At 43.2% G+C, this 17,369-nt stretch overlaps 1 protein-coding gene across 3 annotated transcripts; it reads right to left on the reverse strand.

Moving 5' to 3' along the window:
• Positions 1 to 5,266: 5,266 nt before the first annotated feature.
• On the reverse strand, positions 5,267 to 15,942 carry LOC142774864 (protein pinocchio-like). Of its 3 annotated transcripts, none has more exons than XM_075876012.1 (4): positions 15,634 to 15,942; positions 9,183 to 9,372; positions 8,191 to 8,320; positions 5,267 to 7,627 (listed from the first exon to the last, which is right to left on the reverse strand). In XM_075876012.1, the coding sequence occupies exons 1-4, from the start codon at positions 15,704 to 15,706 to the stop codon at positions 7,541 to 7,543; spliced, it is 480 nt and encodes a 159-aa protein (XP_075732127.1). In that variant the 5' UTR covers positions 15,707 to 15,942; the 3' UTR covers positions 5,267 to 7,540. The 3 variants fall into 3 exon arrangements, with proteins under 3 accessions (XP_075732127.1, XP_075732132.1, XP_075732139.1); XM_075876017.1 differs by lacking the exon at positions 15,634 to 15,942 and adding an exon at positions 13,352 to 13,507; XM_075876024.1 differs by lacking the exon at positions 15,634 to 15,942 and adding an exon at positions 13,288 to 13,309.
• Between the last annotated feature and the right edge of the window lie 1,427 nt (positions 15,943 to 17,369).

A 17,369-nucleotide genomic window follows, 5' to 3' on the forward strand; every position in this document is an offset into this window, starting at 1 on the left:
CCTTTGCCACGTTATAGTCTATGTGAGGGCTCCAGTTAAGTTTCTCGTTATAAATAATGCCCAAATATTTGATAGACTCTACTTGTGGAATCGGTTCCTGATTATAAAGTACTGAAATTTGAATAGAATCTGCTATAGGGAACACCAGGAGCGCACTTTTACTTATGTTTAGAGACAATGAAATTGAATGCAGCCAAATTTCAAGAGAATACATGTACTTTTGCAATTTTTGATGCAAAGAATAAATGTCACTATCTGCAACGAAAAATGCAATGTCGTCTGCATAAATGTAGACAGTGATATCTCGTTCAATGGGAATTGAGCTCATCAACACATTGAATAACAGCGGAGATAGGACCGCCCCTTGAGGTACTCCACGTTGCTGTTTGAATTTAGATGAGTGACATCCATCCTTTGCACAATAAAATTCTCTCGATTTTAGAAACTCTGCTACCCAATCAACAATATAACGCGGAAAGTCACATTCGTGTAAAGAATTCAATAAAATTGAGTGCTCAACGCTATCATAAGCTTTAGCTATGTCTAGTGTTACTAGTACCGCGTATTGTCGTCTTTTTCGGGCAAGCTGTATTCGGCTCTCTAAGTCGGCATGAGCACACCAAATTGAGCATTCGCTACGAAAACCTATTTGAAATGGTTTCAATATTAGCTTGTCAGCCATCCAAACTTTTATTCTATTATTGAGAACTCTCTCTATAATTTTGATCAGCAAACTGATCTGAAGAGAACCTCATCTTCTTCACTCGCTACGCGTGTTCTTCGTTGTTCTCTTCGTGCTGCATATTCAATGTGGCAATATTACCCAAAGTTGAGGAAAACGAGTGATAACTACACAACAAAAATTACAAATCGGGCAATCTATCTAGACTTACAGAGACAAAATCTTGAGCCTTGTTATGACGCAGAAACGTATGCATCGAACATCAAACATTTTCTAACAAAAGCCACTCGAGCAGTACCCATTCCAGATGGGTATTCGGGTGTTGACGCTGAGTATGAGCGGCTTCGCGCAATACGACGCTAATCTGAAAGAAGATATCGCAGGTCGGGAAATTTTGAAGATTTCAAGGTTGCACAGAAAGTAAATTCTGTAATGCAGAACCAACTGCAGAAGCTTTCAACCAAAAGGTGGCAAGATTTATGTGCCTCACTTTCTCTATTTACCTCGGCGCCTCAACTGTGGAACATGGTACGCGCCCTCTGACAGCCAGTAGTCCACTCGAGACCACTACAGGCTCTAGCCCTGTCTCGAGGAGTTAGCGAACGTGTGATTGCCAAAGAAGTTTGCGATCTTATACTTAGAAATGGAGAGGCCATTCGAACTAGCAAATATAAATCTTCAGCAGAATCAGCTTCGGCGGTTGTAACGAAGTTCTATGCGGTCAGTGCATCAGACCTGACTGACAGCTTCACACCAGAAGAGCTCCAATATGTGCTGTCTTCAGTAAAACAAACACGTTCACCAGGACCAGACAGAGGTACATACGCTGCACTTGCTTTTTGGTGCGAGAAAGGAAAATACACCTGTTGGACATCTACAATAAAAGTTTGCAAGAAGAAAAAGTCCCGGAAAGTTGGAAGATATCAAAAGTAGCACCGTTGCTTAAGCCAGGGAAGAGCCCTATGCAGTTGAAGTCGTTCAGGCCAGTTAGTTCGACAATTTGTATTTCAAAAGTGATGGACAAAATGATCAATGAAGGAATTATATGGTGGCAAGACATGAAAAAACTACTACCAGAAAACATAGCCGGCTTTAGAAGAGGTAGATGCACAATGCACTGCATTTTGGACTTGGTCACAGATGTGGAAAACCAACGTACGCAAGGAAAAATCACTGCCGCTGTATTCCTTGATGTCCAACGAGCATACGACGCAGGGAGTCACGTTCACGTTCTGGAAAACTTGGCGTTGCAGGGATTCAAGGGCAAGATACTGCGTTGGATCGCTGACTTCCTGAAGCACCGGTAAATTTATGTAGTTACGCAGGAGGGCCCAACGTCAGAACATGTCGTCAACCAAGGAGTGCCACAGGGCAGCGTCCTAAGCCCTACTCTCTTTAATGCAGTCATGGCGCAGCTCCCGTATAATCTTTCACCTAACATCAGATGTTCAGTATATGCTGATGATATAAGTATATGGACGTCTGCTCCATTGTTTTTGGTGTACAACAAACTCCACACGAAGGATTGGATTATGTAGACCACTTTCTAAAAAAAAAGAGGTATGGCACTGAGTCTGGCTAAAACAGCCATACTTCCGTTTACATTCAAAAGACCTGTAAAATTCCAGATTATTCTGCGAAATCAGCCTATTCAAATGGTTAAAACTCATAAATTCGTGGGAGTAATTTTAGACCGGAAACTAACATGGTCGCCTCATGTACTGTCCCTGGAACAAAAAGTGAATCAGGTCATTCGAATCCTCGGGCATCTCTGTGGGGCTAGATGGGGTGGTACTAGAGAGTCATTAGCCCTACATGTTGCGGGCATACGCCCCATCGTGAGTTATTAACTACCTCTGCTGCGTCTACTTCCAGCCTCCACCGAAAGGAGACTTCACTTGTTATTGTCAAGGAGCTTGAGGGTACGTCAGGGGTTGCCACGGTCAACTTCCAGTGCTTTAGTGTATGCAGAGGCTCGGCAACCACCTTTGGCAGTACTCCGAGCTAAAGAAACATCTCGAAATTTATTTAAAACTTTCACGCACCATGAAAGTCATCCTTTATCTGGTGCACTAACACAAAGGACGGCAACGAGACTACAGGACAGTGTATCATCCTTTCAAGCAGTAGTACCAGGATTCCAACGATGGAAACCTTCGAAACCTCCTTGGACGCTGCCATTTCTCAACGTTATTCATGAAATAGATGGCATACAGAAGAAAGCAGACATGACGCCTCTAGTTGCGGCAAAGGTGGTACTTCACCATTCCCATATAATGCATAATGAAAAAAATGGCCCTGTGTCTGCGTGTAATCTGCAAATGTCGTCGAAAGACGATAACCTTGCGTGTGGAGAGAGTGAACAATTAGTTTGATGTTCTGCGGAAGAAAATCGGTGAATGGTATTTTGGGAGCGCTGCGTTAGAGTGCCTCGAACATGCAGTGGAGGCGAACGAGCGCATCAATTCACGTCACACGGGAGACATGAGCGCCACCTCGCAGTCTTCTTCCAAAACGAAGCGCATGGCTCCGAGACGGGTGTGCGCGTTCGTCTCAGAGGTGATAAGGTGAGGAACGCAAGGTGACGGGTAGGTGCTACCACCGTTTTGTCTTAGCAAAGCGTTGAAAACACTGACCTTTTCGTGCAAGCGTTGCATGGTAAGCGCAGCGTGATCAGCGCTACGGTCCTTAAAATTACTTATGTATGCATTTTCTAGTAAAAGATGTACATGAATAATATATAGTTGTTGTTATTGTGCCCCAGACTTGCACAATAATTACTTAATAATTGACAAATGCACAAGTATGAACGCCACACCTTGAGAAACATTGGTGGACGCTGCGATTGTTGTCGGCCGTTTCAGGTACCCGCTGCCGTTAAGAGTGGACAAACAGACAATTGTAGAGACAGACCGACAGAAAGACAGCACAATTCTTCATTGATGACACAGAATCGTTGTATATCACTTTAGAAACATGGTGAAATAGCACAATGTAATTCAGAAACTGTGGTGTATGCCTCATCGTAGGGTCACAACATCGTATTCCATTGGATACGCAGCCACATTGGAATAAAGAGAAATGAAGATGCTGATAGTCTCGCGAAGAAAGCATTGAAGGAAGGATGGGATTGCGCGATCCCCATGTCTGGGGCGGATATTCGACATATTATAACGCAAAGAGCTAACCATTGTTTGATGGAGAAGTGGTTTGATAGCCCTAAATCAAAGGAAACAGTACTTTATTAAGTTGATTCCCACAGAAAATGTTCAATAGCGACAGACCTCCCACGACACCTAGAGACATTAATAGACTGACTTCAATTGGAAGTAGCATACACAAACAGCTTCCTGCACAAGATACATCGATCCAACTCACCGGAGTGCCATTGTGGTCATGCAGAACAAAATGTTCGCGATATTCTTTTGAAGTGCGTTAAAAACGCGAAGGAAAGAGAAAAATGAAGAACAAATTAGCGAGTTTGGACAGACGGCCCCTCACAATAAAGAAATTACTCGGACCATGGTCTGAAATGCATCTTCTGAAAAAGGCAGACATCTTCCTGACAGACATTTTAGTGGAGACCGGACTAGATGAGCGCCTGTGATAGACAGCCAGGAATGGATATATATGAAATGTGTTAATGCATTAACTGAGAGTGGAAAAGGAATGTGAGTGTGTAAACAGTTAATGACAGTGTGAACTCCTGTAGGCAAACTGTGTATTAGCATGATATTTTAACTGGTATCAGTGTGCTATTATGTTTTTTTTCTTTTCGAATTGTTCATTTTTGGATACCGTTCAGTATTATTCTTTTTTTTTTTTTCGCTGCAGAGCTTCGTGATATGGTGTAGCCGAGGCAATATGGACCTCAACCTCTCTACAGCAACACAGTTTTCTGCGTTGTGAAGAAAGAAATTGGAAAAAAAGCCGTGTGATGGACCGTGAGTGTTTTGTTATAGTGTTGCTATAGGCTTTCCTTTCAACGCAGAAAAAATAGCAGCGCTAGACGTATCGTACAGAAAATAATTCAGTTGGTGGTTTCTGAAAGTGCTCTACATCTCAGTGTTCATAACTTGGGTTTCCAGCCCATAATATAAGAAATGGTAATTAAGAATAATAAGTAATTAGTATGCACAGAAATAAAAATAGCCTGAGTACCTACAGGATACTGCGAATAGTATGCGCTTGCTTCAATTCGCATGCCAAGTGCCTTTCACGTTCAAATTATTTGCTCAATCTTTTTAGTAGGGGTCGCACACCTGTTGACGCTATGCGGATAACATGTGTGCTATAAACCTTCTATAAGGGCCTGCTTTTTATGGCGATTCGCTTACGTTACAGAGTAGAACGGTCCTATGAATCGATAAATATTTCTCTATGTCACCCTGAAAGGTTTTGCGCATTCACTTACATTTATTAATTAATCATATGTTACCTATCAGTATTGTAAAAATATTTCACAGACCAAACGTTCCACTGCATTAGTTTGTCTTTGGAACATTCATCTGCAAGACAACTACAAGCGTTACCACTACAAGTGGTACATTATTGTTGTATGAATAAACTGACACTGAAAACTGATTTAACTGTGAAACATTGTTTATTGCAAATGATAATCACTCTGATAAAAATGCACATTCTACGAGACAAAATTCAATAAATAAGACACGTACGATGAACATATTTGTGCACCAGAGTACAAGCTTGATATCTGTGGCACCATGAATTTTGCTGCGAGCTCCGCGAAGGATGAGGAGGTAACTTGCGCAATATATGCTACTTTTGGTTGTTAATTTTTTTAATTATGGAAAGACTGTCGCTCTGCTTCCATTTGATTTCGTGTCACCTGCAACTTTTCTTCCTTCTATTCTTGATACTGGGAAAACTTCTTGTGATCCTATTGTGGAGTACATCGTATCCTAAATTGCCGAACAGTTGTAGTAAACACTTTTGAGCACTTGATTACTATTAGAATCAGTGACATCTGTGCTTCACCTTTTATCTGCTGATATTCAGCTGTGACGCGAGATTCTGACCATACCACTGCTAAATTTTGAAGGATTAACATGTAGTTGCATGCGATATAGTGAACAATGCAAAAGGCGAAAAGAAGAGTAGCATGAACTGCGTACGTCAAGTCATACGATGAAACACCTATGCCTAGTAAGCCTAAGATTTGTTTTTCAGGGCACTCCACGATTCCTTCTTCAGCCTACAGTGGACACACTCCACTTCTTTCTTATGTGACCAAGTTCTAAACACTGTGCCTTAAATTTCTTCATCGTTCGTCATCACCTCATACAAAAATACACGTTCTCTAGATTGCTTCCTCACAAAGCCAAGGCACTCTCGTCTCACATCAGTGACTTTCTTAGGCACGCTTACACGAAGCAAGTTTTCCAGCTCCTAAAAACACTCGCAAATGCCAGGCAACTGCACACCTGTCACCTAAAACTGGAATTTGGAGGTGTGATGGCAGAAGACTAAAAGCAGCGACGCGGATTTGTTCGCAGTGCAAGGTTCTTTACACGTACATGTTTATACAAAAAACAATTTTGGCACTTAACAAATGCACAAGAGTGCCTCGAGATTTCCCATATATCGTAAAACTACTCGGTAACTATGGAGATGCTACGAAAAAGGCTTTGGTGTGACATGAAATAACACAGTACGAACTGTAGGACACAAACATGATGTTTCTGAGCTGTTGGTAATCGCTAGTACTACGTCGTATTGAATGGCACACACGGTGAAAGTAAGACATGTGCGAATATTTGCTGTCAAGCTGTCAAACTATTATGCCTATACTTTCTATATGGGTACGAGGAGGCATGTGTCTTGTATTTGCTCTATGTCCGTTCCATAACAGGTTGATAACTAGTCATCAGGTGCAAATCGCTGCCGCATTTGGTTCGACTTACGGTATCAGTGCAACTTGAAAGTACGTAATCGTTCAGAAAGATGTCAAATATTTCACACAAATACTTGCGTTATATTTGAAACCTATTCACAAAATGCTTTACCATGATGGGCTAGCCACCCAAGCAATTGGGCAATTATTCCTGCTTTGCTGCTGTTATTATTATGCGGCGTGCGCTACCTTATTTTTCATCAATTTAGCATAACACAAAAGAGCCAAAGAGATGCTTCACGCTCACGCAAGACGTTTCAGTATTGGCCTAAAGTAAACACACAAGAGATCCAACTAGACGTACTGCAAGCAATTTCACCTCACCACACTATACATATTTTACAGAAGAGTACTTTTTTACTCTCGGTGTGTAGCATCTACCATTCGTAAAATAATGACCGCACCTATACTTTCCTAATGAAAGCTGGCAAGGGAGTGAACACACGGCAACGTGCGAACTGAAATGCGAACACACAAAAAACACCATCTATGTACAGGATAAGCCTGGTAGTATGAGTGACGTATCTTCCTCAAACAAAGACAGGCGAAAAGCAGCCAGCTATGCGAAGGCTGGAATGTTCTGGATACCACATTTATACCGCTAGCAGGGCCTTCGACGAGAGTGCAAGTAACGTAGTGTATCCGGCAAGCTGCGGGATTCTCAAGACATATCCGGCGATGCTGTCTCAGTTGGCGTACAATGCACAAATGTTCAGAAGATGTAACACCACACGGAGATATTCAGGGCATTTGTAACAGATATATGGTCGTTCAGACGTCACGGTGCTGCAAAAGCGAGGATTCGCTGTAACATTCTTCAAGGTAGGCATGCAGTGTGGGCGGGAGGAGGAACGTCATGGTGGGAGCGGCGGGACCACAACTTGCTATTTGTACAGTGGACGCTAGGTGATGTCTCCCGGGAGGTGTCCTAGGATAGACGGCACTCAAGAGTCTTGCTGGTTTTTTGGTGTGTTATCAAGCGAAGCCTTCTTGCACTCTCCAAACCACTGGGCACGTCTCATTTTGTGGGTCTGTTTGCAATAGAAGAATGAAAAATAAAGGACATATGTTTGTCAGTAAAATAAAAGCAGGCTGAAAGCAAGTTTGAACGCCATTTCAACAGGAAAAATTTAAAATTTATTTTCTGACTTTAATTTGGGCATGCATTCGGTTGGTTGAACATACGCACGTGCATTGAGTGAATCTATTGGCAGCACACAAATAACTATAGGTCGCCAATGATTGTATGGGGATTTCACTGAGATCAAGTTCAAGATAAGTTGTTACGACCCGCTAATAACAGTGTTATGTTTTTTTTAGTATTTCAAGCGACATCTGAAAATAAATCAGTTGAAGGCATTCTACTTTGGCGTGTTTTATGAATGAACTACGTTACCAGCATTGAAAAGGACGAAAGTTACGCACCTAATTCACCCTCATGTGTCTGAAATGTTCCGGTTTTCACGCGATCCCCACGAAGGCTTGTTCGATGCAGCTGATTGTCGAGATCGAATTCAGTAAACGGGTGGGCTCGCGCTTGACTAGCTTAAAAGCGAGCATGAACGGTATAATGATACAGAGTGCGTATACTCACGGCGTCCAAATCTCTGCTCCAGAGTTCATCGCAAGTGCCGTTACAGTGGGGGCAAGGGCGATGCAGGGCGTATCCTCCACACTCGCTGCAGTCCAGGCAAGTCTGTTCCTCTGACCAGCTCACTCCACACCTGAAGAATGACAGATGTGTGATTCATGTTAGTTTGTACCTGAAAAATGTTTTGTACACTCCCGCACCTCTGTTCACACTGCAAAAAAAGAATGGCGTGACTGTATGTTATGCTAGATCTTATAAAAGTACTATTTCATGCTTAGAACATACCTAAGGTAAAATGAGATGTGCAACATTCTTATGAGGTCTGCTTTCACAAGGACCTTATAAATAGTGCCTATCACTTGTACTTGTGCAGATGCATTCACATATGATATGACAACGGTACACATCGTTCACAAATAAATTTTAAATAGCATTCTGTTTTAGAGCTCTCGAGTTACCTATTTGGGAAACCCTTGGCTCTTTTAACGCTAGCTCATCTTTGCGATAATATTTGTTAATCTGCATTCCACTTTAACACATTTCTTATGCCCGTCTTTCTTTTTTTTTCGGGCACTTGTGTACCTCCAAAGATTCTGCGATAATTCATTAATGAAACTGAAGCGGACAGTTCCTGGCGTACACTCGTTACAACGGTAGCTCAATTTCTTTTTCCGCACCTCTAGCATGACATTTTTCAATACACTTTATGTTACCTACTGCCTTATAGGCGCCCTTATACTCGAAAATCACAAGACAATGCAAGGCAAATGATCAATGGCAAACTCAACATTGAAGATATCATTTGAAATTGGAGTAAAACACAAGGTGGCAAAATAAGAGAAGGGTCAAAGAGTTACGTTGTCCTCAGTCAACACAGTTACAAAGATACCAAGCTCAGCTAAGCTCCCTTTTGACCCTATAACTTTTATACATGGTAGAAAACTTTCGAATATGCGGCAAGCGCATGATGCTAATAACGATCACGAGGTGCTTACGTGTAGCAGCAGTTGTAGTGGCTCTTGAGACCCTCCAGCGTAATGGCGTCGGAGACGTCCAAGTGCAGCTGCTCCAGGGCCATATCGTCGATGCTGTCCCAGACGTGCTCTCGCTCCGAGCAGCGCGCGAACGAGTTGTGCGACAGCGCCATCAGCACAGGGTCCGACTTGGAGTGCCGGATGCGTCGGTCTGAAAGCACAAAACAAAGTACCATGAGCGTCATTTCTGCATAGATCAAGTGGAACTGTACAAGGGCTAGTTTGTTCATGCTTGCAACAGAAAAAAGCAAAACAGTGAAAAATTCAGATTTTTGCTTTGTTTTTTGTTCGGTTTAAGCTTTGTACATCTGGCAAATGTAAGTGTAGGTAAATCATAACGCGGTCGCTACACCTGTAATACAACTAGCGACAATGTGGTCACTTACCACAGTATAGGCATTATTCGCCTCCTTGAATAAAACTTTACTTAATTTCAGTAAGTTAGTCGTCCTTTTCAAAGTAACTATAATAAATGTGCCGTGATGACAGCAGCTCATTGAACAACAGTGAAGCAATGAAATAAACGATCAATGAAGTACAGGTCATGTCACGCTTACATTGATAACGTGTGACTAACGGATCTACTACTCTCTCTTCAAGAAGTATATCACTCAACCTCAAGCAATGCGTAAGATGTTCCAACAGAACTGCTGTAACTTGAAAATGGTGTGTTATTGGGACCATAAGGCGACCCGTAATATAAAGGTCCTCCGTATACCAATGGCGTATACCTGGAAGCACTTGTAGGCATACTGAAATAATTATTTTGTTCATACTAAAGAAACGCGACGAGAAAATCGACCACAAAGATTGCTAGACATGTGCTGCCAATTCGCATGCATATACACTACGCACGAAAACACGTTGCTTCAAGCACATAAATCACGCTTATAAAAATGTTGATAGTCATCTCCCTAAAGGCACCCCGACAGCGCCGCTCCACTAACAGGCATGCATCCACGAGGAGAAAATTACTTTTTTTTTTCTCGTTGTGCTCCAGGCTATTAGTCACTGCCGTGTTTTCTACACACTGAAGTTCCGAACGCGTTTTTTTTTGCTTATGTTTACTAAAAAGCAATGCCAACCAAATAGCCTCAATGCCATCTATCTCCTAAGCACCTCCTGGGAGGGTACTTTCGTGGATAGCTTAGATCACTATGTTTAGGAAAGTCAGTGCCTGTTTGTAAAGTAAACGGCTAAATTTTAGTCAGTAACTCAAGTTCAGAATGAAACTTAAGCAGCCACAATTAGAAAAACTAGATGCTTGAAAACCCTAACTTGCGCCAATCAAGCTGCTTTGACGCATATTAGTGCACCTGCCGTTGAAACTGCACTGCGTCATTTCAGCCATACACAGACAAAACACACTTTACGGCAAATTAATGAAAATTAGAACTGTTGCTGCTCTTTTTCATTATTTTACCAGAAAATAAACAGTTGTCAGTCTGCGCTCGTAATGTTCTGTATTTGTTACGTACTCGTCCTTTCCTGCAGTTTAACAACGTCTAACACCAATTAACCAGCTACTATCGCTCACCAGAATGTCTTAATAAGTGTAAGCAAACAGCGGTTGAGAAAACATCATTCATAAAAATTCATGGGAGCAAATTTCTTTTTAAGTAGATGCCTCACTTATGATTGTCATGTGTATATACATGACAATCATAAGTAAACAAATATATAAACTTTATATTTCAAAAATTTGCTCTTCTGGGCAGTTCCTTCCTCGAAGAACAGTGCAAAGTTAGAAACGCTGCTATAAAAACAGCCATTCATTGCTTCTACGCTTAGTCAAAGCAGGGCAGAAGATCCTAGCTGTTGTCGAAAGACGACGACAATAAGTATTTGGTCTTAGAGTGACGGACTCCGTCTACTGCGCAGTAAAACGGCAGAGCGGAGAAACAAGACCTTAATCTCACGTCTTGTATGCCGGACTAATACCAGTAGTTTGCTTCACAGCGAAGCCTACAATCTTCAACATAAGTATTACACGCGCAAAACGTCGTAAGACCATGTCCTCCATGATCACCTCTCGATTATATGCTTCCTCTCCGATACGTCATCGTGTAATACTGGACTTCAAGCAAAGCTTGCTACACGTACGCAAACGGTCAAGAGGTAGGCGCTAATAGAGAGATTAGGTTGAGGGTCTGCGTAGCGGCTGTGAATTCCCAACTAAATATAATATTCGGGAGTTTTAAAAAGACGTACGCCTCGATGCCGTTACTTGAGGTCACCCCCTATTTCCATCACTTTAACAGGGGCCCAGAAGAGGATAGCGTAGGACTCATGAGCAGGGGTGACAAACGCAAACGCAAGGCTTTGCACATTCAATTTAAAACTTATTCACAACTTAAGCATTCACGCGCAAGGATTTCTTTGTCTACGTGTTGCGTTCTTGCGCTTTTGTCTTCGTTATTTTTTTCATACGTCTGAATATTCAGGCCCTACGGTATAGTCCTTCGCGTACATGGCAATGGTATTGCCCGCAGCTCCACCTCATTCTATAGAACCAACTGAGGGGCAAGTGGGATGCAATATGCACCGATTTTTACAATACCAGCTAAATCACACACGCAAGTTTTAACCGGCATAGTTTAAATCACTATGAAGCCTCTGCAGACTAAAACAAAAGCTCGCGCCGCCTTACTGACTTAGCAGCATGAGCACAGCTGCCGTCCCTGCAACGCGCTGGCACGAGTGACTGATTCCCGGTGCCGACCTGCCGTTTGTGCCAACGCTGCCGCTTGGGCGGCGAGGCTCCATCGTCGCACACGCGGATACACACGCATCAGTGTTAGTCATGGCTCAATACGAGACATGATTCACTTCTTCATGATTACGGCTCGAATTAAGATTACTATAGGGTCGAGCGTTTACGGATTGATTCATCCCTGCTGTGCCGTCCTTGAAATCTCGTTCACCATTCTTTTGGCATTCGTGATGTCGGTTTCTGCATATGAACTTGACCTTCTTTTTATTAGCCTACTTACGAACCTACGCCTCTCTTTACCGCAATCAAATGGAGCAGTGAGGTAGTCAGATGTATGCTGCTAGCGAACATTCATTTGTGGGCATGTTTGTTGATGCCATATGTAAGTAGGAACATTAATTCGAATTTTATGTAGTTAGAAAATCCCTCCCTGTGACAGCAAAATACTTTCTCGAAAATAAAGTAGTTTCCTCCAAAAGATGTTGCACTTTCTACTTCCGGAAAAAACAAAAGTAGATGACCCACTTCTGCCCACATCTCGCGGTTTGATTTCAGCGTAGCAGATAATTTTTAGCAGAGAAAAAAAGTTCGAAAGACAAAGACTTCGAAGATAAATTGCGAAATATTAGAGGCGATTTGTAAATCAAAACCTTTCCTCAGCAGTGATTTTTTTAATCTTTTTTATTTATACCATGTATGCAACGCCGGAAGCATATGTCAATGTATACGGTGTATATCATAAGGAACACCGGGGTTCTCTTATATGTTTTTTTAAACTTTTATTGTCTCCAGTTCTTCTTAAACGCTATTCGTCACAATTTTTTTAATCTGCCCTTGTGAAGTATGTTCTAAATATGCAAATTTTAAAGTAAGTTAACAATTTTCTCGCTTGGTGATTGCAATCTAACGTACATTTTGCCTTCCCGTGTGGACATTATCTCGCTTACGTTTATCATTGTCCTATCATGAGGCAGCGCAGAACTCCCATACATTCCCACGTACATTCCCATTGATTCCTACCAACAATTCTCAAAATTATTGTTCTTATTCAGATGGTAATATCCAACGTGTGAATTTTTCTCATTCTCATTCTCCCATTTTATTTTTCAACGGCCTCGACTGTACCGGACCCACTACTGGCCGTGTTTTTGTGTAACCTTCAGCGAAAAGAAGCTTACCCCTGAAACACTATCAAGACTCGCATCTAGAACAACGAGGAATCACGCTAATAACGAACACGTTTTCGTGGTAAGAAACTGCACGGACGTCTGCGTACAAGCTGCGAAATGAACTTACTCGAACGAGCCTAGCGGAGCAATACAACGAAAGTAATGACATTCGTAAGAGACCAACCATTCATGACGCGACTGGTGCTGCGAAGGAACCTCTACGATGACCTTTACTCAGAACAGCTTACCGTTGTAGCGAGAGGCGGGAGTTGTAGTATACGCAGCGCGAGTCGTTCGTCGGCGCATCTTCACGAGAAACGTCAACACGCACTACGCCACAATCATGACGCAGGGCTTCTCTACGCACGTGTTTCTGCTGAAGTCGCAACGACGCCGCGCCAAGCGCAGCTTTCGGGCGTGAGATGCGCAACGCTGCAGGCTGCCAACACAACTGAGCTTTATATCACGAAAAAAAAAAATCATGCAGTACGAGCAGAGTAAAAAGTGAGTAAGGGCGCAGCCGCTCAGATGTTTATAATAGAATCAAGCAAAAATAAGTAACCAAATTGGTCCGCTTCCCATGTCTGGTGACTAAAAAGTGGGATGACTCAAGGATTGACTAACCGGTGTTGACGGGGTGGCAGCGGAAACGCTTGATGCGATTTTGATGTGCGCTCAACTTCATTCACGAAATGATTCCATGCGTTTAAACATTGTTTAGCCCTGTTATCAGGCTTTTTCGTCCTGCATTGCTTATTGAAGGGATAGGTTCACAAAGAAGCAACATCAACAACGTGAAATTAAGTAATCAGGTAGGAAAGGGAATTACGAATCTGCGAACGAATGCCCCAAGCTTCGAACGAATGACTTCGGTCTACTACTACCTGGCTCCCCCCGTCTTCCAAACTCACCTCTTTGAAAAGGTTTTTTTTCCTTTACTTTTTCCAGTGTGTTCCCGTATTTCATCATAGCTGACCAAATAATTAACCATTATTGAATTGAAAAAGTGTCTGGATACGTGACACCATGCAGTGTTGGGAGAAGCTAGAAGTGCGAGATATTTGCCCACATTCGACTTACACGTCGAAGGTACCTGTCCCGTACACTAGGCGGCTACTAAATGACAATCCATTCATGCAGAAAAGTCTATTGTTTTTACAATAGTAGCATCACACTCCCTCTCTCTCAACGCCTTTTCTGATACTTTCCCAACTTCCCCATGTTGCGGCGCAACAACCCCTGAAAATGACGTCTTTGTTGCACGCGGTATGAAAAGCGAAGCTCGTCTGCCAAGGTCGTCCATCGTCGCCTTCACCACATATTTTTTCCCAGTCTCCTTCAAAGAGAAAAAAAAGAAATCTCGGACGCTTGCGTATTGGCACACGCGCGTGCTTGTGCACGCGGCCCTTGCGTGATCTATGAAACACGAAGTGACGCTTCGTTCTGCGTTATACTCTCGGCTCCTCCTCTGTCTCTTCGTTGGCATGCTTTTCCTACAGGTATCGTGCTTCACTTTCTGCATTATACAGCGCGATGCAAGAACAGCTGACGAACGGCAGGCTCAGCGTTGATTTGGCATCGCGCCACGTATAACTGACCTGACGTTCACAACCTTGGAAAAACGCGACGAGAGCGACGATCAGCAACGACAATCGCGCCAGAAGCGCCCAAAGCAGCCTGACTTGGCGAAGCCGCGATAGCGCCTTGTTGCTAACGTTTCTCGCACTTTCCAGCAGCACCCTCGTTGCATATCTGCGCCCGAGCCGAGGAACGACTGCTACTATAGCGATATTTAGGCCACGCGTGGCGAAATGGTGTCAGGCCGCGCGCTCACCGGAGTTTCAATATTTCCGAGCAGGGGGGATATCTTTCGTCAAGTCCGCCAACGCGGTCCAAGTATATTGGTACAACTTATCTGAATGAGCTTTGCACGCGGTACAATTTCGATCATGATCGATGCCGATCAGGTATCTTCAGTGCGATAAAATCACGTTTGCAAGGAGACGAACATCGCCATTAGTGAAAAGTAATAGTAGCAATCGTTGGTGGAAACGTCTCAAAAGCACTGTATGACTACGAGAGATGCCGTAGTAAAAGACATCGCAAATGTTGACCACTTGGGGTTCTTCACCCTGCACCTAAATCTAAGTACATCGGCCTGGAGCTGCCACCGCTGAAGCCGGCACACTATCCCTAGACCTGAGGATCATCAGTTGAGCAACATAACCACTATGGATCACCATAGAGGTTGCCAATAACGACCTAAAGTGTCTGTGAGATAATCACGCTAACCAGGTGTCAACTTCCTCGGCAGGTCAGTACATCGTATCAAGAAAAAGAAATTGAGTATAGATCGTTTCAAGAAAAGCGAATTTCTATAAAGATGTACTTTTTCTTCTGTTAGCTCCAATGTAAGCTTATTTATGTATTTCACGTTGTCGTTTAAACAAACTGCGCCAGCTCATGTATCTCAAACATTCATTCCTGTCGGCCTAAAAGTGCAAATGCAATTGATCGAAGTGGCTCTCACCTTTCTTGAAGACCGCAGGACGGGACTCATGAGGCGCTGGCGACGGGTAGCTCACAATAACTCCGCTGGCCATCGAATTATTATTCCACGTGTTGGACACAGCAACGGCAACAGCCGCCGAACGAGTATTTGTGACAGATGTCGGCGAAATGCACTCCACCGTGCCTTTCCCGTGTGACTTAATTGACTCCCGACGAGAGAAGAACTTCGCCCCAGAAAGCAAGGGTGACCGAAACGCTTCTTTCGGTTTCTCCCGAAAAACAATGACCACGTGCGCGCTCGCCGGCTAGCAGACGACTGTGTAGCGACGCTAGCGGAGCTGGCGATTCATTCGAGCGCGCCGCTAACGCCGCGTCGCGGCGGTTGGCGCGGCGCATGCGCACTTTCTCCGGGCGTAATTGGCGCACATCACGAGCCGGTGCGCGCCGAAGTCATCGGGCAAAGAACTTGGCGCGACGTTGCAGGGAAAGGTATATTCCTGTAATAAGCATCCTTGAGCTTGCGCCCGATGCGGTTCCAAGAATCACAAGAATCCAATCACGCCGTGTTTTTTCGTAGTAAAAGGGTTCAAGTGGGCCTTTCCTTCGATGTTGAGCACAGCCAAATGTTAACTGCGTCATTCCATGGATATCATCATCATTTGGCGCATGGAGGTGATGTCGGAGTGCTTTACGGGCATTGCGACCTGGTTCCGACACTAAAAATAAGAAAGTAAAATAAGTGCTTATGTCAACGCTGCTTGCAAACGGGGTCAGCGCAGAAAATTTGATAGCTTGTTTAGTCGCATGTTGCAAGCGTGTAACACAAGGCTTATATTTTTTTTTTTGAAAAAAAAGTGTGACCACTTGGCTTGTCTCCTTGCCTTGCGTAACAATACATCTGCATTCTCCACACCGTTATCTGACTTTCTACATTCCTTTCCCGTGACCTATCTTAATTAACTTTTTATGGGGAATTTCTCAAGGTGGTATCCACTTGTCGGATGGCTCAATTTTCTGACAACCTTGTGTTTATCCAATATATTCTACCTACCGTAAACTATACAAGAAACAATTAGAGTTTGATACAAAAGCACCCATCACATTCCCCCCCTCTGCTAGCATAGTTACTCTGAAGTCTGTTCTACTTCTACAAATAAATATCGTGCTTCTTATGTTCGAACGATAATTTGAAAGGGCAACACCAGAGGTGAATAGAAAATAGTATGTTATGTTCTATTGGTAATGCATCCAACGAACTGTGCCTATCCGCACACTATACGCACAGTTCGCTGCACACACTTGTAACTCGGCTGGTTGTTCTGCTTTGCACATATAGTAAGATATTTGAAAGGGGCGCTGGGAATCCCACAACTTTTGCGGGCCACATAAACATTACACATATTCTATATTGCCAACAAATAAGGTATAATAAAAAAACGCTGACCAAAATGTGTAGTAACTACAATAAATGCAGCATAAGAAACTGCTCTATATCTCGTTTGTCAGTATGCTGTTGTTTCAAATTCATATTTGGGCGACTTAATACGGCTACTGTAAGAAGAGCAGGTGAACCTAGGATCATTACATTGCCTATACTAATGTTGTCTAGAAATTGCTCCATTTTTATTATGTGCGGATGGCCAGCGTAACCAAACATGTCCAGAGTAACGACAACAACACAAGATAAACATCGCAGGTGATAAAGGGTTCTCCAGTAATTTGAGAGCCCCTCACTACCACGTTCCTTCTGGTCAT

This window comes from Rhipicephalus microplus, chromosome 2, assembly GCF_043290135.1.
Source record: "Rhipicephalus microplus isolate Deutch F79 chromosome 2, USDA_Rmic, whole genome shotgun sequence".
NCBI classification, from domain to species: domain Eukaryota; kingdom Metazoa; phylum Arthropoda; class Arachnida; order Ixodida; family Ixodidae; genus Rhipicephalus; species Rhipicephalus microplus.